The sequence below is a fragment of the Petaurus breviceps genome, unplaced genomic scaffold (assembly GCF_028583685.1).
Source record: "Petaurus breviceps papuanus isolate PSGF00001 unplaced genomic scaffold, PetGlider_PUasm1.0 90879, whole genome shotgun sequence".
In the NCBI taxonomy this organism is placed as follows: Eukaryota; Metazoa; Chordata; class Mammalia; order Diprotodontia; family Petauridae; genus Petaurus; species Petaurus breviceps.
The window spans coordinates 12,393,466-12,421,440 of NW_027187368.1; the positions used below are offsets into that span (position 1 = coordinate 12,393,466).

Sequence of the window (27,975 nt, forward strand, 5' to 3'; positions counted from 1 at the left end):
CATGTGACAGGTAGCTCAGCTATTCATATCTGACATAGGTTTGTCCCTTCCCTACGTCAGCCAGTGAGTCACCCATCAAAGGGTGTGCCCAGGTTCCTGAACGTTGACAGTCCCAATCAAGTCCTATACCACAGCTCTGTCTGAGTGAAAGACAGAAGTCAACATCAAGAAGAGGGAAGGAAAGAAAGAAGGGCTCTTTACTGACCAAATTCTAATTTTATTCATTCTAAATTCTGAGCTCTTTGAAAAAATGAGATCTCAAAACTAAATGCAGAACACATACTTAGAACTGGGAAAAACCTTAAAGATCTTTTATTCTATTTTATTCATTTTACAGAGGAGAAAACTGAGAAACAGAGGCTGTGTCTTGCCCAAGACCACACAGCTCCAAGCAATCCCATCTCCCCTTGCCCATCCTGTACTCCAAGAGTAGATCAATCTCATTATGTCCTGGAGGGTTAAAATTACAACATCATTCAAAAAGTGATTTGACAACTAGCCTTTACCTGTGGCATCCCAGGGCCCCTCCCCAGAGCAAGTCATAAATAAGCCGTGGGTAGAGCCAGGCCAGCCCCTCCCAATTGTGGGCAAGCATCCAGGAGGAACTTCAGCTGAAAAAATAAAGCACAGAAACTTCCTGAGAGGAGGACAGACCTTTCTGGAAGCAGGAGACGAATAGACCAGTCCCAGCCTCAACTCTTCAGGTAAGCTCCCTTTTGAAAAGCTGTGATCATTTAAAGACCCTGCAACAGCAAGTTTCTTAACTTTGACTAGAAGTGTGATTTGATGGCTTAAGAAACTTCCCCCTCTCCCCCCCTTTTTTCCTTCTCCCACAACCCTTCTTAATCTCAATTTTTTCTCTCTCCCACTTTCCTTTTATCTGACTTCCCAGCTTCTCTTTCCCTCTTGCTTCTCTCCTTCCCCATTATCTTTTTTCTTTCTTAGTTTTTTTCCTGGTATCCTTCCCCTTTCTCCCTCTCCATCCTCTTCCTGCTCTCCCTCCTCCTCCTTCCTCTTTTCATTCAGTTTCCCCTCCTTTTGCCTCCTGCTCTCCTCCCCTTACCCCCTCCTTTTATTCTTGCCCTTCCCTATTCCTCTTGCTCTCTCTTCTCCCCCATTTCCTTCTGCTCTCCCTCCTCTCCCCTCTTTTACTCCCCTTTTCCTCCCCCATTTCCTTCTGCTTTCCTTCCCCTCCCCCTTCCTACTGTTTTCTCTCCTCTCTCTATTTCCTCCTACTCTCTTTCCCCCCTTCCCCCTCTCTTTTTGCTGTCTCTCCCTCTTCCCCCTCCCCCTCTCTAGCATTATTTGATCAGGTATCCCTAGGGTGTCCGCGGCGCTCCGCCCCCCCCCCCCCCCCCCCCCCCCCCCCCCCCAGTTGCGCTCTGGTCCTTTCTTCGATTTCTCATCCGACCCATTGATTCTTCTTCTTCTTACTTTCCCCTCCTCCCACCACCCACTAAACTCAATCCTGCCTCTCCCCTCCTCTCCTGGGGATGGGGAATGGGGAGAAGAAGCGGTGAGGATTCCGGAGGTAATGTCCCTAAAGGGGCTTTGAACTCCAGCTAACCAGCCCCCAGCTCCAGGAAGAAATGTGAATCATGGGGATTAAATATTAATAAGGCGGTGAGAGTGGGTACTGATACTGTCTTTTTTCTCAGGTTGTGTTCTGCTTCCCCGGCTCGAGAATAGGGTACTTTGAATTGAAGGCCTCGGGCCAGGAGCTCCATTTGAAGCAAAGGGTGGAGCCAAGCCTCTCTTTCCATTAGCTTCAAATGGGCAGCGCTGCGCGGGACTCTGATTTCCTCTAATGGGTTCCCATCTCTGCCAGAGCCTTGTAATCCACAGCCTCCCACCCGCCAACAAAGCCCCGAAGCAGGATGTTTCCTGCAGCTCACCCTTGCCTGTGACGTTTCTCTCCTCTATGTGAGAAGGCTCTGGTTCATTTGGAAAAAAAATAATAAAAAATGAATTCCCCAAAAGTCAAAACTGGACACTCATGTAGCCCAGTCTACCCATTTTACAGATGACAATACTGAGGTCCAGAAAAAGGAAGGTCATCCAGAATTAGTGACATAGTGAGGCCCAGAATCCAGGGCTCCTGACTCTGGTTAGGGATCTTTCCACTCCCTCATACAATCTGTAGCTATGGGCTTTTTTGGATGATGGGAATTTTCTTTTAGTTAACATTTTAGTTAGAATAATGATAAACAGACTATGGTGAGGTTTTTTTTTCCTTTTCTTTTAAAATCTCAGTTCGTTTTGAGAAACCAGTTTTCGTACCTAAGAATATCTCTGTCTCTGCCTCACTCTGTGTCTGTGTGTGTTTCTCTCTATCCATGTCTGTCTCTGTCTTTTTTCCGCTGAAAGTTTCATGGGTTTTCAGGGATGATGATGAATACACACATGACCTTGTCACAACTTTTCCTGTAACTCTCCAATTAATTAGGCTCCCTTTGACATCCGCCATCCCCCTTCCACATCCCACGCCTTAGCCAGTAAAAATGACCAGAGTAGGAGAGGAAGGCAGCAAGGTGGCGCAGTGGATAGAACACTGGGCCTGGAGTCAGGAAGACCTGAATTCAGTTCTGTGCTTAGACATTTACTAGCTGTGTGACCCTGGGCAACTCACTTAACTCGGTTTACCTCAGTTTTCTCATCTGTACAATGAGCTGGAGAAGGAAATGGCAAACCACTTTGCTAAGAAAACCCCAAATGGAGTCATGAAGAGTCAGACATGACTGAAGCAAAAACAATCTATGCTGAGTCAACAGGGAGAGGAACCTTCTGGTTAGAAGAGCCACAAGGAAGCCAGTGTTGCTGGATCTGAGAATGTGGGAAGGTGAGGTGTACGGTATAAGAAGACTGGAAAGGTTGGGGGAGAGGGAATGAGTTATGAAAGACTTTGAACACCAAACAGAATTTTACCGTTGATACTGGAGGTGATAGGGAGCCATTGAAGGCTATTGAGTAGGAGGGTGACCTGGTTAGACCTGCACTTTGGGAAGATCATTGACAGTTGAGTAGGGAGAGACTTGTGGAAGGAAGACCAGTCATAAACCCTCGATAGTCCAGGTATGAAGTGAGGAGTACCTGCACCAGGCTGGTGATCAGAGGAGAGAAGGGGGACATAAGAGAGAAATGCCAAGAATATAAAATAAACAGGCCATGGCAACAGATTGGATATGGAGTTGGAGGAATAGGATGAGAGAGAGTTCGAAGAGGATTAGAAATGAGTTAGAGTGGGGCAGCTAGGTGGCACAGTGAATAGAGTACCAGCCCTGAAGTCAGAAGGACCTGAGTTCAAACCTAGCCTCAGATACTTGTCACTTAACTAGCTGTGTGACCTTAGGCAAGTCACTTAATCCCAATTGCCTTCCCCTTTACCCCCCAAAAAAGAAGTGGGTTAGAGGGCCCAATCTGCAAGTAGTCTTTTTATCCAAGGGATTTGGGAATTCTGGCTTCCAAGTATATTAGAATCTCTGCTGTGAATTGCTATGAGCAAGATTCTTTCTGTTTCAGATTTTGAATAGATGATTTGAGGGCCCTTCTAGCTCTGAGTTCAGGAGTGCACTGTGGAGACTCTTGAAAGGAATTTTTTTTTCTTTGTCATACCAGCATTTCCTCCCTGCTCCAACCTCCCAGAATGCTCCCACCTCTCCCAGCCCCTGAATGGTATTTGAAGCAGCTAGTGTGTGCTAAATTCCTTGGTTTTACTTAACCTCAAAGGACCCAGTAGCTTGGTATCTCTGGGAAATGCCTAGCATTAGCAGGTGCTCATAGAGGGTGTGGCAGAAAGAGTCCTGAACTGGCAGTCAGGAAAATACAGCTTTGTCACCAACTTACTGGCTGACTTTGGGCAAGTTATTTCTCTCTAGGCCTCAGTTTCCTTCTTGGTAAAATGGCCAGGATGGACTAGATGCACTCTAATTCCCCTCCCTTCTCTGACAAGCTGAATCTCTATGCTATCTATCCCTTTACTCCTGCTATCCCAGTTGAATCTGCACATAGCAGGCACTCCGTGAACATCCTCAGCTTCTAGGCCTTGGAACTCTGAAGAATGAATTCCTGAATTCCACTGACTCACAGGAAGTCAAAACTGCAAGGGGCCCTTAGAATGTTAGGCCTCAGAGACCAAATGTTAGATCTCAGAACAGAGATCAGAGGTGGAAGAAGCCTTATCACTTCAACTGTCAGAGTCTGAAGGGACCATCTAGCCTAACTCCCCCTTTTTCCTGGAAGAGGAAACTCAGGCCCAGAGATGGGGGATGCCAAGCCCAAGGTTGTACAGTAAGTGGCTAGAGTGTTTCCTCCATATGCACACATTCTATTCAGTAAGTGCAGAAACTGGGGACCCAGTAGAGAGGAAGCTCCTGAACCCACTGTGACTTCTCCTTAGGCAGTGGGAATAGGACTTCTGTGTTTTGGTTGTCTTGCTAGTTGTGGCTAGGGGTGGAAGGCTAACCTTAAAGTACCTCCCACAATTGTGAGTATGCCAGAGGGAATGGTGGTATTGGAAATTTGATTCCAGCCTCTTTAAGACTAGCTGTGTCCCTGGATGCCTTGCTAAAGGACACTAACCTTTTCTTCTCTTACTGTTGCTTTCCTTCAGTCTGCAGGGTTGCTGGTTCTAGAGCAAAGGCTAGAACCTGCGTTCAGGTTCCCATGATATAGGGAATTCTGAAAAGGGGAGAGTAAGTAGACTCCCTCTGCTTCTTATTCAGCCATCTCAGCTTGCCTGTGCCCTACTTAAAATGGGCTGAGCTGGGGGGTGGGGTAAGTGGTACGTGGAATGATCAGTCTCCCACTGGACTCTGACCATTTGTTCCTGGTCCTTACTTTCCATAGAGAAGCAGAATCTTTTTGAATCTCCTTCCTAGGATAGACTAGTCTCACCCTTCCTGACCTCATGGCCCCATACTCTCAGCTTTAAGGTCCTCATATACTCATTATAGGCCTAAAGGTTGTCCTGGGTCTTCAAAGCCCCACTTTGTATGGTAACCTGCCTTACAAATGAGGACTCCCCATACCCCTTGCTGGCAGAGTAGCTCTGAGGCCCATCTCTCTCTCTCTCTAGGAAATTGCAAGGACAAAGAGAGGAATGCCTAGGCCTGGGGCAAGTCACTGTACCTTGCAAGACCTTTTAATGGGGCCTTAAGAGACAAAACCAGAAATCATCCCTCCCTCCTCTCTAGGAGCTTACTTTTTATATTGATGGGCCGTGTAATTCACCAGGTAAGGATTAGATTGGGATTCAATTTACATAACTAAGGTCAGTTCAAGGTAAAGAGAAGCAAAGACTGTGCTGTAGGAAAATAGGAGGAAGAGAAGATAAAGCTTGGGTGTGTCAAGAAAGATTTTACTGGGAAAGTGCCAATCTGTCAACACCATGCCATCAGGCATGGAAAAAATCGAATTTGCTTTTAGTTGGTAATAAAAGAGGGCTACTGTCCAAGACTAGGGAAGAGACAGTCCCACTTTACTCTGCCCTAGTCATAGGAGCTTACACTGAAAGTTGGAACGGGTAATAGGGGCTGTCTAGTCTGAACCTCATTTTGCAAATGAGGAAACAGGTACAAAGAGGTTAAATGTCATGCTCAAGGTCACATAGGTAGTAAGTATTGAACCCAGGGGATTCCTTCCTTCTTTTCTTCCTTTCATCTTTCTTTCCTTCCTTCCTTCCTTCCTTCCTTCCTTCCTTCCTTCCTTCCTTCCTTCCTAACTTCCTAGCTTCCTTCCTTCTTCCCTTCTTTTCTTTCTATACATTCTCTGTTCTAGTCAAAATGACCTGCTAGCTGTTCCCTGTATATCCCACAGCTAGATTCATTCAGAGCACAACTGGAGTAACACCTCCTACATTTTCTCCCTCTTTAAGCAATTGTATATTACTTTGTTTATACTTTATGTATCTGTATACATGCTGTATTCCTCCCCCCACCCCCATCTCAGTAGAATGTAAGCTTCTTGAGGGCAGGGAGTAATTTCATTTTTAGGTCTTTGTATCCCCATCACCTAACATATTGTCCTGCACAAAATAGATTCTTAATACTAATTAGTTAGATTAAAGTAAATTGAATGAGAACTCTGGCTTCTAGTATTGAAAGGGCATCATGAGGAAGAGGGAACACATATCCTTATCCAGAGGGTAGAACCAGAAGCGATGGGCAGAGGGCACAAAGACACAAGCTTAGGCTTGATTTTTTTTTTTGCTTTTTTTTTGGAGGGGGGAAAGCAGGGCAGTTGGGTTTAAGTGACTTGCCCAAGGTCACAGGCTAGTTTTGTGTTAAGTGTCTGAGGCCAGATTTAAACTCAGGTACTCCTGACTTCAGGGCCGGTGCTCTATTCACTGTGCCACCTAGTTATCCCTAAGCTTAGACTAGATCGAAGAACTTCTTAACGTTCAAGCTATCTCAAAAGGCAAAGGGCTACCTAAGAGGGGAGAAGAGGGACTTCCCCTCACTGGACATATTTAGGCAAAGGCTAGGAAGGAAGGATGGAAACAAGTATTTATTAAGCACCTACTATGTGCCAGGCTCTGACTAAGCTCTTTACAAATCTCATCTGATCCTTGGGGCATCTCCAGTCGTCCTGATCTATATCTTGCCCCTGGACCCAGATGGCTCCTGAGGAGAGAGTTAGGCTGGGGACCTTGCACAGCTCTCCCTCATTTAGATCCAATTCTCTTGCAACTCATGGAAGCATCTTCCTGATGTCATGGTCCTCTTTGAAAACAAAGGACAAACAACAATGACAACAACAATATGACAATATTCCATCCTCACAACAACCATTAGAGTTAGGTGCTATTATTTATTATCCCCATTTTACGGGTGAGGAAAGTGGGGCAAACAGAGGTTAAGTCAGTCAATAAATATTTATTAAGTGTCTGCTATATACTAGACACTGCTAAACTCTGGGGATTAAAAAAAAAAAAGAGGCAGAGGAAGCTAGGTGGCGCAGTGAATAGAGCACTAGCCCTGGAATCAGGAGGACCTTAGTTCAAATCCAACCTCAGACACTTAACACAAAATCTAGCCCCGTGACCTTGGGCAAGTCACTTAACCCCAATTGCTCTCCAAAAGAGCAAAAAAAAAAAAAGAGGCAAAAGACAGTCTCTACCCTCAAGGAGCTCACAGTCTAACAGGGGAAGACAACAAGCAAACAGTTATATCCAAACAAGCTAGATACAGGACATATAGGAAACAACTAAGAGAGGGAAGGCACTAGAATTAAGGATTCTATCTATTCTATCTAAGAGATAGAGTATCTTGTTCAGAAAACAGCTGGTATCACTGGATCAGAGAAGGGCATGTGGCAGGGAAGAAGTGTAAGAAGGTGTAAGGTGATTAGGAATAGGGGGTTAGATTATAAAGGGACTTGGCCAAAGTCACATAACTAGTAAGTGCTTGAGGCTGGATTTGAACTCAGGTCTTCCTGACTCCAGGCCCCATCTGCCTCTCACATGACTGGTCTGCATTGTAGAGGGGGTTCTTGTTCAGTCTTGGGGTAAGCCAGATGTCTTTTGAGGTCCCCTCCCACTCTGAGATAATGCACCTTATTCTCTGAATTTCCTTAATTTCGAGCACTCTGGATCCTGTGTGTGTAGTAGCATAGAAGGGAGGGACTAGACCTATGTACCTGTGGAATTCTCAGGTAAGCAAGCTTTCTGCTAATGTAGGTCATTACCTACTCTTCAATATATACTCATAAAGAGCTTTCTAGACACTGAGAGGTCAAATGACTTGACCTGAAACATTGGCTCATCTTCCTGTGTTGTTCAATTATATTCAGCTCTTCACGACCTTGTTGACTAAGTGTCCATGGGGTTTTCTTGGCAAAGATACTGGAGTGGTTTGCTGTGTCCTTCTTCAGTTTTATGCAGGCAATGTTTAAGTGACTTGCCCAGGGTCACACAGCTAGTAAGTGTCTGAGATCAAATGTGAACTCCGGTCTTTCTGACTCCAGATCCAGTGCTCTCTCCCCTGAGTCACCTAACTGCCCCATATTCCTCTAGTACTTGACAGTTTACAAGGCCCTTTGTCCACAAAGCCCAGTATAAGAGAGGTAGTATAAGTACCTGTGCTTCCTTTTTATAGAGGTGGAAACAATTGACTAGAGAGAGGAAGTAACTTGCCTAAGGTCCCACAGTGAGCAAATTACTTAGACTCTGGAAAGTCAGACCAATTCAGTTCAATTCAGCAATCATCTATTAAATGCCTTTGTTGTTATTTTCAGTCATGTCCTGTTCTTTGTGACCCCATTTGGGGTTTTCTTGGCAAAGACATGGGAGGGGTTTGCCATTTTCTTCTCCAGCTCATTTTATAGATGAGGAAACTGAGGCAAACAGGGTTAAGTGACTTGCCAGGGTCACACAGGTAGTAAGTATCTGAAGCCAGATTTGAACTCAGAAGATGAATCTTTCTGATGACCATGGTATCCGATGCTCTATCCACTGGACCACCCCTTATTGCTGTTCAATCGTTTTCAGTCATATCTGACTCTTTGTGACCCCATTTGGGGCTTTCTTGGCAAATATACTGGAATGGTTTGCTATTTCCTTCTCCAGCTCATTTTACAGATGAGGAAACTGGGGCAACCGGGTAAGTGACTTACCAAGGGTCACATAGCTAGATGTGTCTGAGGACATATTTGAACTCAGGAAGATGAATCTTCCTGACTTCAGGCCTAGAGCTCTGTCCATCGCACCACCTAGCTGCCCGTTAAATGCCTACAACAAGCTAGATCCTTCTAGGTCCTTTGGTGTGTCCATTTGACTGAGTCCAAGCTTTACAGAACAAATCCTTTTATTAAGGGGCTTTGTTCTGTGAACTTTGGATTCAGTCAAAGGGCTGTACTTGAGGACCTAGAGGGCCACGTGTGACTTCAAGGCCACAGGTTCCCCATCCCTGGTAGATGCTGGGACCAGGGTTCTATAGTGCAAAAAATATGGTAGGTGTCTGATCTGTGTCATATTGATTGATTATAGGTGGGGGAAACCTGGTATAGGAGACCTGACTTGGGCATCATATCCTTAGCCAGGTAGAACAGTGTTCTGGGCTAGAGATGAGTGGAACTCTATGATCCCTTCCCTAGGATTTTAAGAGAGTCTAAAAAGAAGCAGAATCTCTGGTCCTGCCATGACACTCGAGGGGGGCAGCCAGCTTAAAGTATAACCATCACCTGTTTGCCCCTTGGAAAACCAAAGGGAGCCCCCGGCTAGCCTCTCGTCTCTGGGGCTTGTTTTCCTCTTTGATACTCTGGGCGAGCCAAGGGGCAGCAAGGACGACGGCTCGCATAGTGGGCACAACTCCAAAATTCTGACGAGTCTGGGGTTTGTTCCACATGTCATGTGACAGGGACAGTTGTGGCTGCCTAGAGAAGGATTTGACCAATGTCTGATAGTCAGTAGAATGAGTAGAAGGACTGGAATTTAAGAATCCCTCAAAGGATCAAGCTGGATCAATTGGTGCAGTGCATTTTTTTTATTCATAAGGCAAAGAAAAAAAGGAAGGAAATATGCATTTATTAAGCCCTGTGCTGAGCACTTTACAAATATCTAATTTTACAATAATAATAATTATGATAACTAATATTATTACATGCTAGGTGCCAGACACTGTTCTAAGCACCTTACAATTATTATCTCACTTAATAATAATCATAGCTAACACTTACATAGCTCTTACTCTGTGTTAAGTGCTTTACAATTAGCTCATTTGAGTCTCACAAAACTCTGGGTGCTTTTATTCTCCCCATTTTACAGATGAGGAAAGTGAGGATGAGTGACTTGGTCATACAGCTAACCAGTGTCTGAAGACATATTTAAACTTGGGTCTTCCTTATTGCAGGCTGAGTGCTTAATCCACTGTGTCACCTAACTGTTTCTAGGTGCCACCTAGAGATAGGATAAACATTTTTATTTCGGAATAAAATTATAATAACATTTTTGTGTTAATTGACCTACTTAGTCCTTCTAGTATTAAGGGAAGAATAAGAAAGGCAGTGTGATGAAAGGAGCTTTGGACCGGGGACCCTGAAAAGTCAGATTCTCACTGCCTGATGTTGAGTTTCCTCCCGCTGGGCTCATTTCTTCAACAAATTGTTCCTATGACCAATTCTGTTATTCTACATTCTAAAGTGTCTTGGATCTGCTATATTCTCTACTGTCAAGAGATTGCAGGGTGGTTATTTTGCTTTTTTTTTTTTGGAGGGGGGAAGGCAGGGAAATTGGGGTTAAGTGACTTGCCCAAGGTCACACAGCTAATAAGTGTTAAGTGTCTGAGGCTGGATTTGAACTTAAGTCTTCCTGACTCCAGGGTCGATGTTTTATTCACTGTACCAACTAGCTGCCCCGAGATTGCAGATTTAGGGCTAGAAGGGACCTCAGAAGCTATAATCCAACTTCTCCCCTCCCCCTCAGTTTTACAGGTGAAGAAACTGAGGCTCACAGATCTTAAGTATCTTGCTTAAAATCATACAGGAAATGAGAAGCAGGTGGAAGATTCAAATTCAGGTTCTCTGACTCCAAATTCAGACATTTTTCTACTGTGTTTCCCTGATAATAAGACCTATCCCGAAAATAGGCCCTCCCCTTACTGTGTAAGATTCCTCTAAAATAAGCCCTCCCCCGAAAATAAGCCCTATTGAGATTGCTACTGTAGTGAAGGTGATCCCCTGCGCTACACGCTACATTACGGTACCCTCTGTATGCACTGCCCCCCCCTCCGAAACGCACGCCGTGCTCCGAGCTGCATCCAATTAGAGCTGCAGCAGTGAGCGCGTCATCCTGTTCTTTATTGAATTCATTATTGAATAAAGGTACATTTTTTTTGTTCACATTTACCTGTTTATTAAAATTGCTGTCAATGTTCATTAAAATAAGCCCTCCCCTGAAAATAAGCCCTCTGGTGTTTTTCTGTCCAAAAAAAATAATAAGACAGTGTCTTATTATCGGGGAAACACGGTATGATCCTATAAATTCAGTGTCCATTGAACCAAACCAAAACAGGTTTAAATTCCATATGTAGCCTGGAGAAGCAATGTGTGCAGATTTTCAGTCTTTTGGGGGGAGGAGAGGCAGTTGAGGTTAAGTGGCTTTTCCAGGGTCAGACAGCCAGCAACAGATTTTCAGTTTTGTTTCAGATCTCAAAATTCCTTTCCCACAATTAGTTTTAGTATGCAAATAAACTTTGTCCCCATTGATCACTGAGTACAACTGTCTAGGTATTCTGTCTTGTTTGTCATTGTTGAATCATTCAGTTATTCATGTCCAATTCTATGTGAACCCATGAACTTTGTTCATGGGGTTTTCTTGGCAAAGAGACTGGAGTGGTTCACTGTTTCCTTCTCCAGTGTGGTCCCATTTTACAGATTTGGAACTGAGTCAAATAAGGGTTAAGTGTCTTGCTCAAGGTCACACAGCCATGGTATTCTAGTGGTACATTTAAGCTGCATTAGGAAATTCCATAAAAATGTAACCTTTTAAGATAATAGCTTGCCCCTTCACCCAAAACCACAGCGGAGGTCATGTCTCATGAGATCACGGCTCTTGGTATGTGATTCTATCTTTGGTGTAGATTTATCACACAGTACCCAGGGCTATGTTTTGGGTTTGTTGTTTAGAAGGGAGATTTGAAATGAAGAATTCTTTCTCTGAAGTTGTAGCACACATACCTAGGATTCTCAGTAATGGATAACAATGAATGCTGAATTCAAGAAAGTCTGGGTTCAGATTCAGTCTCTGATACTTTTTCACTATGTGACCCATGGCAAGTTATTTAACTTTCCTCATCTCTAAAAGGGGATGATAACAATTGGGTCATCCCAGGGTTGTTGTGAAGATCAGATAAGACATGAATGTAAAGTGCTTTACAAACCCTAAGGTATTATAGAAGCGTGACATATTATTGGGAGGTGTAACTATTGAAAATAGTACATCCCAGGGGTGGCTAGGTGGCACAGTGAATAGAGCACCAGCCCTGGAGTCTTGAGGACCTGAGTTCAAATCTGACCTCAGACATTTAACACATACTAGCCCTGTGACCTTGGGCAAGTCACTTAACCTCAATTGCCCCCTTCAAAAAAAATTATTTTTTAAAATAGTACATCTTAATTTAGAATTCAAAATTCTAAAAAATAAATAAAAGAATAAATAAAATAGAAAATAGTACATCTCAAGAGATAGATAGATAGGTGCAGAAACTTGTGGTTCTGACCCAGATAGGAAGTCCTTCTACAAAGTTCAACAACTGTTCAAAAAAAATTTCAGCCCCTTAAGATGAGTAAGGTCTCTCCTGTCTGCCTACTGCTCCTTGTTCTGCTCATGAAGTCGTCGCAGGAGCTTGGAACAGGGTAAAGATCTCTAGATTTGCAGTCAGACAATTTAGATTCAGATTCTGGAGCAGGTATTTATTACCTGTGCATGTAATACACCTAAGTGTGTTCCTGGGCAAGTCACTAAACCTGTCTGGGCCTCAATTTCCTCATCCATAATATTAGAGGATAGGACTAGATTCGACTCTAAATTCACTTCCAGCTCTAACTCTATGGCCCTATGTAGTCAAATGTCTCTTCCCAATGACAGTCCTTAGGATCCTGAAGATAGCAACTACGTCACATACCTTTCCCCAGTATTCTGTAATAATAGCTAATATATATTTGTGTAGTACTTCAAGATTTACAAAGTACTAGGGGCGGCTAGGTGGCACAGTGAATAGAGCACCAGCCCTGGAGTCAGGAGGACCTGAGTTCAAATCCGGCCTCAAACATTAACACAAAGACTAGCTGTGCGACCTTGGGCAAGTCACTTAACCCCAGTTGCCCTCCAAAAAACAACAAAAAAAAAGATTTACAAAGTACTTAACAGATATTGACTCATTTTACTCTCACAACAACCCTGGGAAGTAGGTGTCATTATTATCCCCATTTTACAGATGAGGAAAGTGAGGCAAACAGAGGTTAAATGACTTGCCCAGTGTCATGCCATTTCTAAGTGTCTGAGGCTGGATTTGGACTCACAAGTCTTCCTTGCTTCAGATCCAGCTTCTATCCAGTGAGCCACCTATTGGCTGCCATAATAGCTGAAGAACCTTGGGCCATATTTACCATCAGTTGATGCTCTATAATCTTGTCTTTTCTCTCTAGCTCTATCTCATAGCATGTTGTATTTGCTATTGTTCCACAGGTAACTCATTGGACACCACCATGTCTGTTCTATACCCATCACTAGAAGACCTGAAGGTAGACAGAATCTATCAGGTAATGTTTCCTTACACCTGGACATCCTGTGACAACCTGCCTTGGGATGGGCCTGGCTCCTAGTGGGTTTATTGGACACTGTCCTTTCGTAGCAACAAAACCAGCCTTGGGCAGAGCTCAGAGGGAGTGAAGAAAGGGTGAGGTGTGGAGAGGAAGCTGAAGTCTGGGGAACACATGGGAATCCAGGCTGCCAGTGCTTGGCAGGGGGATGCAGAAAGGTCAGATTCCAGTCAAAGGGATTATATTAGGAAATGAAGGAAGAAGCAAGGCATGGCACCTTTTTAGTGAGTTTGACCTTCTTAGTTATTTTTATTGTTTTGAGACTGGGTCTCTCTCCTGTCTTGCCCAGGCTGGAAGTGCAGTGTCCACTTATGGGCCCAGTCTCCTAATAACGGTTAGCATTTATATAGCACTTTAAGGTTTACAAAACATCATACTGTTATTGAATCAAAGCTTTGACCTTCTCTGTTTCTGACCGGTGCTTAGCATAATGTCTGACATATGGTGGGTACTTAATAAAAGCTTATTGTTTGATTGGCCTGGACTGGTTTGTCCTTCCTTGTGCAGCTCTCTCTCCTTAGAAATCCCAACTCCCAAACTTAAGTAATCCACCAAATTTAGCCTCCCCATTACCAGGGATTACATCCATGTATCTCCATGCCTGGCATACTTCTTAGTTTTTAAACTTCTTCTTCCACTCTCTTATATCATTGGATGAAGAGAAGATCCCAAGACCCCATATTTATTTACTTAGTCTTTTTGGAGGGGGGAAGGCAAGGCAATTGGGGTTAAGTGACTTTCCCAAGGTCACACAGCTAGTAAATGTTAAGTGTCGGAGGCTGGATTTGAACTCAGGTCCTCCTGACTCCAGGGCCAGTGCTCTATTCACTGCACCACCTAGCTGCCCCCCCAAGACCCCATTTTTAGAGGGCATTTAAAAATTCTTGGATTTATAGGAGTTTGAGCTAGAAAGGACCATAGACATTATCTCTGATCTTAATTTTATAGGTTGAGGATACTAAGGTCCAAAGAAAGAAAGTTATTTTCCTATATTCACATAGAAAATAAGTAGCACAGTTGGAATGGAAATCCAGATCTTCTGGCTCTGAAACCAGTATTCTTTTGATAGATATTTATATATTATATTTATGATCTATATTTATATATTCTATATATCATTGCCTTCTAAGTATATTGTGGAATCAGAGAATGTTAGAGCTGGAGGGTACCTTCAATGGGTATTTGACACTGGAATCCCCTTTACAACATCCTCAAGCAAGGATTCATTCAGCTTCTGAGGGAGCGAGGAGGCCCTAGCAATGTTGTTGTACTAGGAGTCAGAAAGTCCTGACCTCAAATCCTGCCTCAGCCAACTTACATTATTTGTATGACCTTGGACAAGTCACTTTACCTTTTCTAGCCCCACTTTTCTCATCTTCAAAATGGGGTATTAACAGCACCTCCTTGGATGGATTGTTGTAAGGATCAAATGAGATAACATATGTAAAATATTTTTCAGACCTTCAAGTGCTGCTGTGTATAAACACTAGCTAGCGTTCTTCTCGAAGACTTCTTTTTGAGACAGCTCATTCATTCCATTATTGGATAGTTCGTATTATTAGGAAGTTCTGTACATTGGGCTGAAACCTGTCTCACTCCAACTTCTTCCCTTCTCCCACTGGTCCTGGTTTTGTCCTTCAAGGCCAAGGAGAAAAAGTCTCATCTCTCTACCTGGTTAACAATCCTTCAATCTTCCAGGACAGCTCCCCAAGCCCCTGTTAAGTGTTTCTAATTTATGCATCCCACTCTAAACTCTTTCATCTGGTCCTCATATGATGGTTTTTAGTTCCTTCCATGCTCTGATCACCTTTTTTGTTTGTGACCTTTTACTGATTTGGAATGAGATGTACCACCTAGTCATACCTTCGAAGGGCCTTAGGTCAGGTTTAGGGCTGCCCCCCAGAGTCTTCCTTACTCCATCATTCTCCACTGGTTCTAAGTTAGATATGAACTTTTTAGGAATTCAAGCAACCCCAACTTGGAGCTCGCTTTGACCCTTTCACATGAAGGAACCCAGGAGCATGAGAGCTGAGTTTCTTATTGATGTTTCTGGTCTCTTGCAGGCTCAGGCTTCTGTGATTCCCAAGATGCTGGCCCTCCCAGCCCAAGAAACCTCATCCTCACAGCCCAGTAAGTTACAGTACAGGGTTTCTTAAACTTTTTTCACTTGTAACATCTTCAGCACTTCTGAAACTGTGAGTCATGACCCCATAGATTAAGAGGTGCTGAACCAGGATGCTGTCCCATTCTAGGGAGGGAGGAGAAAGGTTTCTTAGATTGTTAATATTCCTGGCTGACTTCTGGAAGGACAAGACTATGGTTGGGAGAGAGTAAATGCATGGCCCAGTTGGGGAGGGGGAGGAGATATAGAAGGTAGACTTGTGATTCCAAATCATACTCACGTATACCTCTGCCAGCTTCAGCCTCTTTAGGATGGTGACAAATTGGGACCAGAGTCAGTTCACAGAGACATAATGCTTATGGAAGCACTTAATAAGTACTTTTTCATTCATTTATTTATTCCTGGAGTCATAGCTCTCCTTGGCTTTGGGCCTTCTACTTCTCAGTTTGTTGGGAGCCCAGGGATATTGTTCAAAGTCTGTTTTATAGTCTTGTATGCTCAGTTGAGATCTTGTGGCTGGATCCATTGCCTTGCAGTATGTCCTATTGAGTTCTTTTAGAGAATTCTTTTAGAGAACATGGAATGTCAGAACTGGGATTGACCTTAGAATATGGAATGTCAGAACTGGGATGGACCTTGGAACATGGTATGTCAGAGCTAGGAAAGGTCTTAGGGATACCGGGAGTTCTTAACCTTTTTTCTATCATGGATTCCTTTTGGCAGTCTGCAAATTTATGAATCTCTTGTTAGAATAATATTCTTTTGCATAAATTTTTAAAAAATTAGATTACAAAAGAAGCCAATTGTAATAAAACACAATTATCAAAATATTTTAAATAGAAGGTTCATAGACTTTAAGTTAAAAACCCCTTGAGTCTAGCACAGTCATTTCACAGATGAGGAAACTGAGTCTTAGAGAAAAATAATTTGCCCAAGTCACTTAAGAAATCAACTGGCAGAGGTCAGGTTGGAAGGACTTTCAGCCTTGGGCTCATTTTATGTCTTTCAACTTATAGATCTATCCAGGTAGAACTATAGATAGATATAGACAGATAAATATCTATCTATATAATTTAAATTATAAAACATATATTATAAATATATAATAAATTAAAATTATTTAATATTATATACGACATAGAAAGATATCACTATTCCTTAATAAAAATATAATTCTATATGGATATATACATATATATCATTATTACTTAATGTAAATTTAATTGCATGTGAGGATATGTGTGTGTATATATATATAGTACATATATACACACATATATATACACACCTATGTGTGTATGTGGATGGCGGATAGATAGATAAGATACTCTTCTTTAATATATAAATATGCCTGTTGACCTTAAAGGCACTAGGAACAGCTATGTGTGTTTGAATTATGTTTTTCTGTTCTCTTCTATTCCTCTTTTAGTTTTGTACCCAAATTTGGCTGAATTAGAAAGTTACATGGGTCTCTCTCTCTCAAGTCAAGAAGTCCAAGAGAACCTGTCCCTGACTCCAGGAATCAACAATGTGGGTATCTGTGTCTGTCTGGATTATTTCAGCTAAGCACAGAGTATGGAGGTGCTCCCTCCCTCTGTCCCTCCTTCCCTCCCTGCTGCTTGGGTTTCTGATCCTGGCTTTTAAAGGGGCTTCTGTATGTCTTGACCGTCAACTTCTTTCCTTCCCTCTACCATTTCTGGTGCTGGTACTACTTATTTAGCTCCTGTTGCCCCTTTGGTAATGCTTCATGTAGGGCAGAAGGGTCCCCTTTGACCCTTGGGTTAGCTCTAGCTCAGCATCAGGAGAAAACCCAGATGAGGGTAAGGATGGGCCAGATGAAGATCCTGGTATAAAGCAACCTTAGAAGTCCCAGCCCAGCTTTGGTCCAGAGAATCCTAGAATGTCAGAGTCAGGAGAGACCTCAGAACATAGCCCTGAGAAGGGGGATCCCTTCTGTAATAACCCTGAGAAGGGGTGATTGTTCAGCTTCTGTTGGAAAACCTCTAGTGATGGGGAAGGAGTTCACTGTTTCCTATAGCAGCCCATTCCACTTTACAATAGCTCTGTCAATAGGCAATTTCTCATGTCATATTGAGCTAAAATCTGCTTCCTTGTAACATTTCCCAGTTGATCCTAGTTCTAGATTTTGGAGCCAGTCTGAACAAGTTTTTATCCTTCCTCCCCCAAATGTCCTTTCAGATACTTAAAGATAATGGTCATGGTCCCCCTATATCTTCTCTTTAGAATTAAAACATTTCTAGTTCCTTTGACATTTCCTCACTTGACATGACTTTGAATCCCTTTGGTGCTTGGTCTCCATCTCCTGAATATACTTTGACTTGTTGCTTCTAAGATTTTGGGTCCTTAGACTGGACACAGACTCAGAGAATATCATTGTTCCTGGTCTTGGATGCCAGCCAGACTCAAAGGTTCAGTGGTTCTTGGGACCTTAACGTTTGGGCTTAGTCTTGAGAAAGGCCTAGAATTGACCTTACCCCCAAGGGAGTCATCACAAGACTATGGAGACGTTGGGCCCGGCCTCAGTGAACTCTATACACTAGCATCTGGTGCAAGGGGAGATGTTTCCACTGCAAATTTCTCTAGTAGGTTCATCAGACCCTTGGGTAAATTTGATCCGTCTTAGACACTAACCATGGGACCTTGGACAGATCACTTACCCTCTCTATGCCTTGGTTTCCTCACCTGAGAAATTATGGCCTTTAAGGCCCTTTCCAGATCCAAGCCCATAATCTTATCACATCTTTCCTTCCATCCCACTGTGTAGTGTGCACACGTGCATGCACGCATATACACACACGCACACCCACACCCATGCTCACCCCTGCATGCAGCTTCTTGCGTACATGGGACTGTTTTGCCCTCTAGTGGCCATTCAGAGGAACTTACACTTTCTGTTGCCCATGTCTCCCATGTTTTGCTTTTGAGTGGGGCCACCAAGTGTCATGGTCCTTCATTCCCTATCTCCCCCAGAGAGGCAATTTCTCCCTTGCTTTCAAACCCAGTTTATTTGCCACTCGCCATCCCCTCTGCATCACAATTAGCAAGTGGAAGAGAATAGTCTCTCCTAGGTACCCACACTGACACTGGTGAATTAACCAATCCTTACAGCAAGTGGCCACTCCCACTGGACAAGGTCAGGTGGTAGCCCCAGTGACTGGAAATAACTTGGGCATCCGAAGAGCTGAGATCAAGCCGGGTGTACGAGAGATCCACCTGTGCAAGGATGAAAAGGGGAAGACTGGCCTGCGTCTGCAAGCTATTGACAAGGTATTGGGAAGGGGGGGCTCATGTGCCTCCCTGCCAGCTTGGGCCATCACTGTGGGAGGTTCTGGGAAAGGGGAAAGGATGACAGGATCTTCTGCTAAGGTGCTTCCCTCATTTTCCTGAGATCAGAGAATTCTATTTGGAAGGGTCCTTCAAGGTCATCTAGTACACACACACATGCACACACACACACACACACACATGTGCAACCCCCCCACATACTTTAAAGACGTGGTGAAATATTTTGCTCAAGGTTGTTTAGGCAATAAGTAGCAACGGGATTCAAAACCAGTTCCTTTTGACTCCAAAGACTCTGGCATCATCTGTGTCTGTCTGTTAATGACCAGAACCAGGGTTAGAAATCTGTGGGCATTACTTTGCTGCTGGTCATAGGAATCTGGGAACTTTCATTCTTGTTCAAATCACAATCGGCTCTAATTCAAGATTATAATACACACATACATATGCGAGTTCTAATTTTTGGAGTTTAGTCCGATATGTGTGGGAGTGACATGTATAGATGTTTGGGGCAGCTAGGTGGTGTAGTGGACAGAGGACTGGGCCTAGAGTCAGGAATTCACCCTTAGACACTTACCAGCTGTGTGACTCCAGGTAAGTTGCTTAACCTTTGTCTGCCTCACTTTCCTCATCTGTAAGATGGGGGTAATAATAACACCTAACTTCCAGGGTGGTCGTAAGGATCAAATGAGATAATATTTATCAAGTGCTTTAAGGCACAGCTCCGGGTGCATAGCAGGTACTCACTAAATGTTAGCCAATATGGAAATGTATGCACTATTTTGTGGCTACAATATTCTTTATCGCATTATCTCATTTGAGGGTTGTGATACTCCAGTGTGAAAGGCATGACAGAGATTTTTTTACTCCCATTTTACATATGGGAAAATTGAGGCCTCCAAGAAGGGGAAAAGACTTGCTGATTGTTCTGGAATCAGTTAGGAGGTGGAGCCTTGACCCGCAGCCTTCCACGTCCTAGGCCACATTTCTCCCCCTCCATCACTGACCGTCCTAGGAGAGCATTACCCTTGCAGCTGTAGACATCCTGGTCATGTGATCAAAGCAGAGAAAGACCCAAAGAGGCCAATGTGAGTGTGTGGTGAGGGAGGGCCAGGGCGTGTGCCAAGGGCACTGCCACCTCCCATGCCAGCTCTCTGCCCCATCTGACCCAGAAGACATTTTGCTTTTGCCTTATCCTGAAATAAAAAGGATAGATACAGATTCAGACAACTGAGGTTCAGATCCCTGCTCCGCACTCAGAAACTCTGTGACCCAGGGCAAGCCTTTAAATGTGCCGGGCCTTATTCTTCTCATCCATAAAATGAGGAGGAGGTTGGACTAGGTGCACTAAGGCTCTTTCCATATCTAAATCTACAAGCCTACAAGCCCTGATTTTTGAGCCAGTTTCTTTTCTTTTTCTTTCTTTTGTTTTTGTTTTGCTTTTTGGAGAGGGGAAGGCAGGGCAATTGGGGTTAAGTGATTTGCCCAAGGTCACATGGCTAGTAAGTGTGTCAAGTGTCTGAGGCTGGAATTGAACTCAGGTCCTCCTGACTCTAGGGCCGGTGCTCTATTCACTGTACCACCTAGCTGCCCCATGAGCTAGTTTCAAAAGATGTTTGGGACTGCGTGGAGCCCCAGTCCTGACTGTCAAGTGGGTCTTCCTCTCATAGGGCCTGTTTGTCCAACTGGTTCAAGCCAACACTCCAGCCTCCCTTGTGGGCCTGCGCTTTGGGGACCAGATCCTGCAAATTAATGGGAGAGACTGTGCCGGGTGGAGTGCGGACAAGGCCCACAAAGTGGTGAAGAAAGCCTCAGCTGAGAAGATCGTCATGATCGTGAGGGACAGGTGAGCCAGCCAGGGCCCAGACTATGCAGCTGGTACTCTCTCTGGTGCCAGACATCCCATCTCACTACCATCTCCATTCTAGGCCTTTCCAGCGGACTGTCACCCTGCACAAAGACAGCAACGGCTTTGTGGGCTTTGTGATGAAGAAGGGGAAAATTGTTTCCCTTGTCAAAGGCAGCTCTGCAGCCCAAAACGGGCTCCTCACTAACCACTACGTCTGTGAAGTAAATGGGCAGAATGTCATTGGACTGAAGGTAAGTCAGGTTTTTTCTCTTGAGGTGTCAAGAAAAAGTATCCCTGGCTAGGTATTCACAAGATCTGGGTTCAAGGTCTCTATCTGCCATTGACAGGTTGTGTGAACTTGATCAAGTCACTTCCTTTTCTAGATCTCAGTTTCCTCATTTGTAGAATGGGAATGTACATAAAGGTTCTTTTCTTCTCTTTGCCCTCTTCTGGGTATTTATAGCAGCAGTTTTTATAGTAGCAACAAAACAAAAACCAACAACTGGAAACTAAGAGGATGTGCCATAATTCTGGGGTGACTGAATAAGTTACGGCCTAGGAGTGTGATGGAGTGCTATTGTGCAGTGAGAAATGAGGAAATGGATGCTTTCTAAAAGAAACAGAAAGACTTGTACAAATGGGGCAATTCAGGGTGAAGCGAACGGAACCAGAGGAGCGGCTTATACTATGTAACATCTATATTATGGATACGAACCGTTCTGAGGACTTGCATAAACTAATGAAGAATGAATGGAGCAGAACCAGGGGAGTCTCTATAGTGTATATATATAGTGACAAAGCACTCTCAAAACAACTTTGAAAGCTGTGAGAACTATGAGCAATCAATACAATGACCATCCCGGATTCCAGAGGATCCATGATGAAACTTGTTTATCCATTACAGAGAAATGATGTATTAAGGGTGCAGAAGTGTGTGTGTGTGTGTGTGTGTGTGTGTGTGTGTGTGTGTGTGTGTGTACAGATAGCGAGGGAATTTGTTTTGCTTGACTGCATGTTTGCTAAAAGAATTTGCTTTTATTCTATGAGAAATTTTCTTTTTTCTTTTTTTTTTTTCTGATAGGGTGAGGGCTGGGAAGGAGAAAAAACAGATTTCTGTTCATTAAAAACATAGGGAGGGGGCCAGTGCTCCAGAAGTAAAATGTTGCGTGCCTTTTCAAATGAGGCTACTAGGGACATCTTTGGAACAAGAGGGAGTGGGAATAGGTTGTATATATGTGTAAAGGAGGAGGAGGAGAAGGAAGAGGAGGAGGAGGAGGAAGAGGAGGAGGAGTAAAAACAAAACATATAAATGAAGTGAAGGGTGGAAGGGAGATGAGAACTATAACTCCTACCCTGCCCCATCCCCAGGGCTGTGGTGAGGTGCAGAGGAGGGAATGGATGTGAAAGCCCTCTCTGATCAGAAACTGCTTTAGGACTTCCAGAGATAATGTTTTGCTGTCTCTGTTGTAATTGGAGAGAACGCGGCCTCCTGGGGCTGCACCGATGTGTTCCTGACACCTTCCTTTACACAGCATTCACATTTCCATCATGAATCACTTTGGAATAGAGTAAATTTTTTCTTCTTCTCCTTCTCCTTCTCCTTCTCCTCCCTCTCCTCCTTTCCCTCCTCCTCCCCCTCTTCCTCTCCCTCCTCCTCTCCCTCCTCCTCTCCCTCCCCCTCTTCCTCTCCCTCCTCCTCTCCTTTTCTTCTCATCTCTCTTTCCCTTTCCTTCCTTCTTCCTTCTGTACTCCATTCTTTCTTCTATCCTTACTCTATCATTTCTTCCTTCCTTCCCCTTTTCCCTCCTTCCTGTTAATATTTTTTCTTAAAAAAATAATTCCATAGACAATAATGGAAACCAAAATCAGATTCAAACCCCAGGAGCTCTGAAACAGGCCTTTTGTTCCTGGTAGGCCTAGCACAATGACTGACTAGGGCTGCTTGTAACCAGGGGTGTCATTGTTTTGATCTTGCCCAACTTTCAGCTGACCATCAGGACCTTCAGCAGGGTGACAGAATGTCCATTTGAGGCTCCTGGTCTAGAAAGCCAGACTCAGTCTGGACTGAAATGACCCAGAGATAGTGTGTGAGACCAGCTGTGTGAACAGAGCTCAAAACATCATAGAATCTTAGGGTTTAAAGACAACTTGACATATCAAAACCAGGGAAAGTTAAGGCTGGGGAGGTTCTTGGAGTCAAGTTGGTTCCACCCCTCTGGTTTATGATTATTATCATTATTTTTACCTCACTCCTATCTAGCACCTTAAGGTATTTAGGGTGTCCTACTCACAGCTCTGGGAGGTAAGTCGTGCCAATATCACCATTTTACAGAGGAGAAAAATGGAGGCCTAGAGAGAGGAAGCAACTTAGCTAAACTTACACAGTGGATTACCAGTGGAGCGCGGCCTAGAACCTGGCTTTTCTGATTTCACGGCCACAGGTCTCACCACTACACCAATCCATCAGTTGACCAGCATCTGTAATGGGAATGTAAATTTTTAAGATCTTCCCTGCCCCTAGGCTAAAGTGCACCTGGAGCCTGGGGTGGGAGGCTTGTTTTTCAGTAGATACTTCTTGATTGGCCAGTAAGTCAATAAGGTTGTTACATTCTCTAAGCCAGGAGAAGGCTATATAAGCCCTGATGTGTAGCTTTGTTTTGGGGCTCACTTTGAGAAGTGTTCTGTGATTTGATATAGATTCTGGGAAGCCGGTGTCCTGAGCCCCCCGGCTTTGAAAAAACCCAGATGTTGATTTGGTATGGATGTAATGGCTGGACAGTTTGGAAAGCTGTCTACTTGATCTGTTTTTTTGTCTTGATAATTATGTCTGTGTGTTCTGAAGTTCAGGGTGCTGACCTCTTTCCCCTGAACTAGGTAAACGATACATGTTTGACTGATTAAAGTAAGCTTAACCCATTTTGAGTTGCTTCCCTTTATCAAAGCAGATCCAAGAACCTGTGGTGGCAGCAAACCCTGAGAACACTTGGGGTGCTTGCTGCTACAGCATCTATTAAGCACCTACTATATACCAAACATTGTGCAGATTGCTGGGGACACAAAGACAAAACAAAATCATCTCTTCCCTTAGAGAGCTTATATTTTATCCAGAGAAGCACCACACATCATACTCTCTATCTTAAATATTCCTCTGCCTTTTTTTTTTGCTTTTTGAAGGGCAATTGGGGTTAAGTAACTTGCCCAAGGTCACACAGCTAGGTTTTTGTTTTTTTCCTCTGCCTTCTTTCCCCACATTTGGTCATCATTCAAGGCTGAGTACAGAGTCTTACATATAGTAGGTGCTAAATGGATTTAATTGGAAGGAGTTGAAAATATTTAACCTTTATTTTTTTTCTCCTGGAGGCTCAGAGTGGTTATTATAAGCAGAGTTAGCAAGCTGGCCTATGACCCAGGAGTTCTAGGGGATTATTATGGGAACTTCTTTGCCTCTGCAATCACTTGCCTCCAGATACCGGACCTTTTAAGTTCTTAAGTATGTGTTTTCATATTTTTCCCTGTCTTCTTCATTGTCAAGCTATCACTTCTTGCAGGCAGTATGTGTTTGCCTATAGTGAACAGCAACTTTTCCCACCCCCTCTTCTCATTTTTTTTTATTGGCTGCTTCTTATGTATTGTAGTCTGGGAAAACAGATAACCAAGCTTGTTAAAATTGTGTATAAAACAAAAATAACTAATTTCTGAGTCAGGGCCTGGGAGGACTTTCCGATGAATAAAACCCATGAGGTTCAGCAAACAAGGTTGGTGGGATTTGGTTAGGCCAGTGGGGGCCTTTTCCTTGCAGCAGACCTGGTTTTTATTTGTGGTTCTTTTCTCCTTTACCTCTCCCTCCAACAAATGATGAGTTCCCGAACTAGGTGTATTCCTTTTTTTTTTTTTTTGGAGGAGGGAAGGCAAGGAAGTTGGGGTTAAGTGACTTGCCCAAGGTCATATAGCTAGTAAGTGTTAAGATTTGAACTCAGGTCCTCCTGACTCTAGGACTGGTGCTCTATTCACTGTGCCACCTAGCTGCCCCAACTATATGTATTCTAAACTTTGCATCTCCCCCAGCACTGAACCTAATGTTTCACACACAGTAATGCCATAATAATTGCTTATTGAATTGCAAGAGCTAAGATGCATTCATTTCTCTCTGTCCACACTTTTCCCACTCCCCACCTTGATTTGGTCCTAGTCAATTGGATAGAGGTGAGACAAGCCCATGTGAGCTGGTCACTCCGGTTAGCTGCATATGAGACCCAGACAGTGTGAAGTCTTCATTGACTTCAGTTTCTTCTCTACATGTGGGGTTAGAAAGGTGGAGAGAGAGAGACAGATAGGCAAGGAAATATTGTCCTCAAAGAACTTCTCAGGCCCTGTCAGAGGCCTGGGAGTTGGGGATTAGACTCTGAGACTGACTTTCTGGAAGTGGTGGCCACTGATCTCTAATCTACTATATGACCCGAGGTCAGTTACAACCAGTGCCATCATGTTTCTTATGCCCCTACAGTATCTTGTGCAGCTTTGTTTCTCTTTCATTGGAATCAGCAGCATGGTTAGAGGTATCTGTTGTTATTCAGTCATTTCAGCTGTATCCAACTCTTTGTGACCCCATTTGGGTTTTTCTTGGCAGAGATACTGGAGTAGTATGCCACTTCCTTTTCCAACTCACTTTACAAATGAGGAAACTGAGGTAACCAGGGTTAAGTGACTTGTCCAGGGTCACACAGGCAGTAAGTGTGCGAGACTTAGATTTGAACTCACAAAGATTCCAAACCCAGCACTCTATCCACTGTGGCACCTAGCTGCCCCGACCGCATCCAAACTAATGTCATCGTTTTTTCACTTTTCATTTTCTTCTCCCCCTCTCTCTTGGCTCCAGGACAAAGAGACTACGGAGATCCTGGCCACAGCTGGAAATGTGATCACCCTCACCATCATCCCCGCAGTGATTTATGAGCACATGATTAAAAAGTAAGGAGACCTCTTCTCCATTCCATCCCTGCCTAACAGCCATGAAGACTCCTCCAGCACCCAATCCTATGTTAGCGTTGGGAAGAACCTTCAGAATAGAACTTTAGGGAGTAACTTTTTTTTTTTTTTTGCTTTTTGGAGGGGGGAAAGCCGTGCAATTGGGGTTAAGTGACTTGCTCAAGGTCACACGGTTAGTTTTTGTGTTAAGTGTCTGAGGCTGGATTTGAACTCAGGTCCTCCTGACTCCAGGGCCAGAGCTCTATTCACTGTGCCACCTACCCGCCCCGGGAGTAACTTCTTGAAGACCATCCGCAAAGTTGGGGGCAAAGGCAGGACATGAACCCAAGTGTCCACCTCCTCTGACAGGGCTTGTTTTACTGAACAATCTTGCCTCCTAGGTTAAAGTGAGGTGGAAAAGTAATGGAGTTCTGTCTGTCTTTATTGTGGCAGAAGGGCTAGAAGAAGAGAGATGAAAGGCAGCCTGGCAGAGTAGGAAGAGCTCCCTGGTCTGGGAGTGAGGAGATATGGGGTTGAGTTCCAAATGTGCCACTTACTAGGTGTTTATTTTAGCCTCAGTTTCCTTATCTGTAAGATAAAAAGGTGTAAGTCAATGATCCCTAGGGTCCCTTCCATTCCATAACTGCTATCAAAAGAGGAAACTGTAGGACTTCTGTGATGTCATAGTTGTGGATTGTGGACACCTGTGTCTAATCTGTAAGCCCAAGTGGTGGGGGGTTATCCTATCACTGCCTGTCTGTCCCCCAGAGGGGATGGGAGGAAATGCCAGGAATCACGAAACTTCAGAAGTATGTAAAACAAATGCAGAGTTGTATTCTTATCAGGAGGGGTTGTCTGAAGAAAGCTTTTTGCCAATCTCTGCTGTCTTTCATTGTTCCCAGGCTTTCTTCGACCCTGTTGCACACTTCCATGGATCATTCTGTTCCTGATATCTGAAGCCAAGGACCTGGGCAGCCTGAAGCTCCGCCAGGCACTCCTTCCTGTCCTTCCACAGGGAACCCTCTGATATTTCAAAGGATGGGATGGAACCACAGTTCACATCCCTCTAGGGGTCCCCCTTATCCCTTTCAGGGGGCCATTTCTGCATTTCAGGGGAGGGGGTGGGAATGAGCAGCATTCCATGGTATGATTTCTTTTTCTTCTAGCTGGCTGAGAGGGAACTCCTTGATCTCGCCACAGGTTGGGAAGACAGGGTCCTGGAAGGACCTAGGCATGCCAAGGGGTTAGGGAAAGAAATGGAACCTGGAACAAGCCTACAGCAAAGTCTTCGTGTCTATATACCTGGAAGAATTAATTCTGGAAATACTAACACTCATGTGGTCTCCTGGGGCCTTCAGGCATCAAGCAGGGAAGGAATGGGTGAGGACATAACCCATTTCACAATATCTTTGCAAAAAACCTGTTGAAGTAGCATTACAGTAGGGCTTAGGATCAAAGCAGAGGAGCCCTCATTACTTAGCACCAAATTTATAAGTATTGAGATACAAAGCAAATTAGAACTTAAGGAAGTTAATGCCTCAGGGCCTCCGTGCCCCCTTACTTGTCACTTCAGGATTTTGTGGCAGTTGATTTTAATATAGTCAAAGAGGTTGATAATAGGGGGTAAGCCTCAGTGCTGGACAGAGGTCCTAGGGAGAAATAGGTGATTTTCATTTCTGAAATAGCTCCTGGGTCAGTTTGAAGAGTTGACCCTCAAAATGGAATGAATTGGACAGAACTCAGTTTTCTCTCTTAGTTCTTTGCCGTCTTTGCAACAGAACTAAAAAAAAAAAAAAGATTTTAAATAAAGTGAGCCCCATGATGATGAACAATCAATCAATCAATCAACATTTATTAAGCACCTACTACATACCAGGCACTGTATACTGTGTTTTTTTGATTGATTGAAAATGATTTGAAAATAAAGTGCACCCCATTAGGGTGAGCAAAGAGAATGCTAAGCAGATTCCAACATGGTTATTAAAAACAACCCTAAGGAAAGCAGTCAAATTTAGAAGAACTTTACTGATGAATCTCATTCCTAGAGGGCAGACGATGAAGCAGCTGTTCTGAGGGGCTCTTGGTGGGTGAGGGTTTTCCAAAAGCAGCCTAGACCCGCCATCTTGCTCTGCGGCTTTCTCACAGCCCCAGCCCCACAGCTTTTCACCTCCAGCTCTGGGAACAATCCCAGAAAGGATGAGTCAGTCTTTCTCTGTGGTTCCATTCTTCATCCCATCACTTTCCAGACCGAGGGTTTGCAGTCACAACTTCCCCAAATATGTCTTCTTTCCCCATTGGAATATAAGGGAACAGCAATGCTTTTTGTATTTTGAGTCCTCATTTCTTAGCACAATATCTGGTGCATAGTCACTTGAATAAATGATTATCCATGCATTCATTCATGAAAATAGCCACTTTTTAA

The 27,975-nt window shown here is 43.8% G+C and overlaps 1 protein-coding gene across 3 annotated transcripts; it reads left to right on the forward strand.

The window, feature by feature from the left end:
- The first annotated feature begins 128 nt into the window (after positions 1-128).
- SDCBP2 (syndecan binding protein 2) lies at positions 129-27,961 on the forward strand. Of its 3 annotated transcripts, XM_069073861.1 has the most exons (10): positions 129-704; positions 5,075-5,232; positions 13,181-13,254; positions 15,378-15,444; positions 16,866-16,966; positions 18,566-18,724; positions 20,410-20,585; positions 20,668-20,839; positions 25,465-25,556; positions 26,456-27,961. In XM_069073861.1, the coding sequence occupies exons 3-10, from the start codon at positions 13,201-13,203 to the stop codon at positions 26,508-26,510; spliced, it is 876 nt and encodes a 291-aa protein (XP_068929962.1). In that variant the 5' UTR covers positions 129-704; positions 5,075-5,232; positions 13,181-13,200; the 3' UTR covers positions 26,511-27,961. The 3 variants fall into 3 exon arrangements, with proteins under 3 accessions (XP_068929962.1, XP_068929961.1, XP_068929960.1); XM_069073860.1 differs by lacking the exon at positions 5,075-5,232 and having other exon boundaries at positions 130-704; XM_069073859.1 differs by lacking the exons at positions 129-704; positions 5,075-5,232 and adding an exon at positions 4,130-4,287.
- Positions 27,962-27,975: the final 14 nt, after the last annotated feature.

Excerpts from the sequence above, each read along its gene's own strand:
- SDCBP2 (XM_069073859.1), top strand. The coding sequence starts at position 4,266 with ATGCCAAGCCCAAGGTTGTACA. Across the intron at positions 15,445-16,865 it reads AACCTCATCCTCACAGCCCA|TTTTGTACCCAAATTTGGCT; the intron begins GTAAGTTACAGT and ends TTCCTCTTTTAG. Across the intron at positions 20,840-25,464 it reads AGAATGTCATTGGACTGAAG|GACAAAGAGACTACGGAGAT; the intron begins GTAAGTCAGGTT and ends TCTTGGCTCCAG.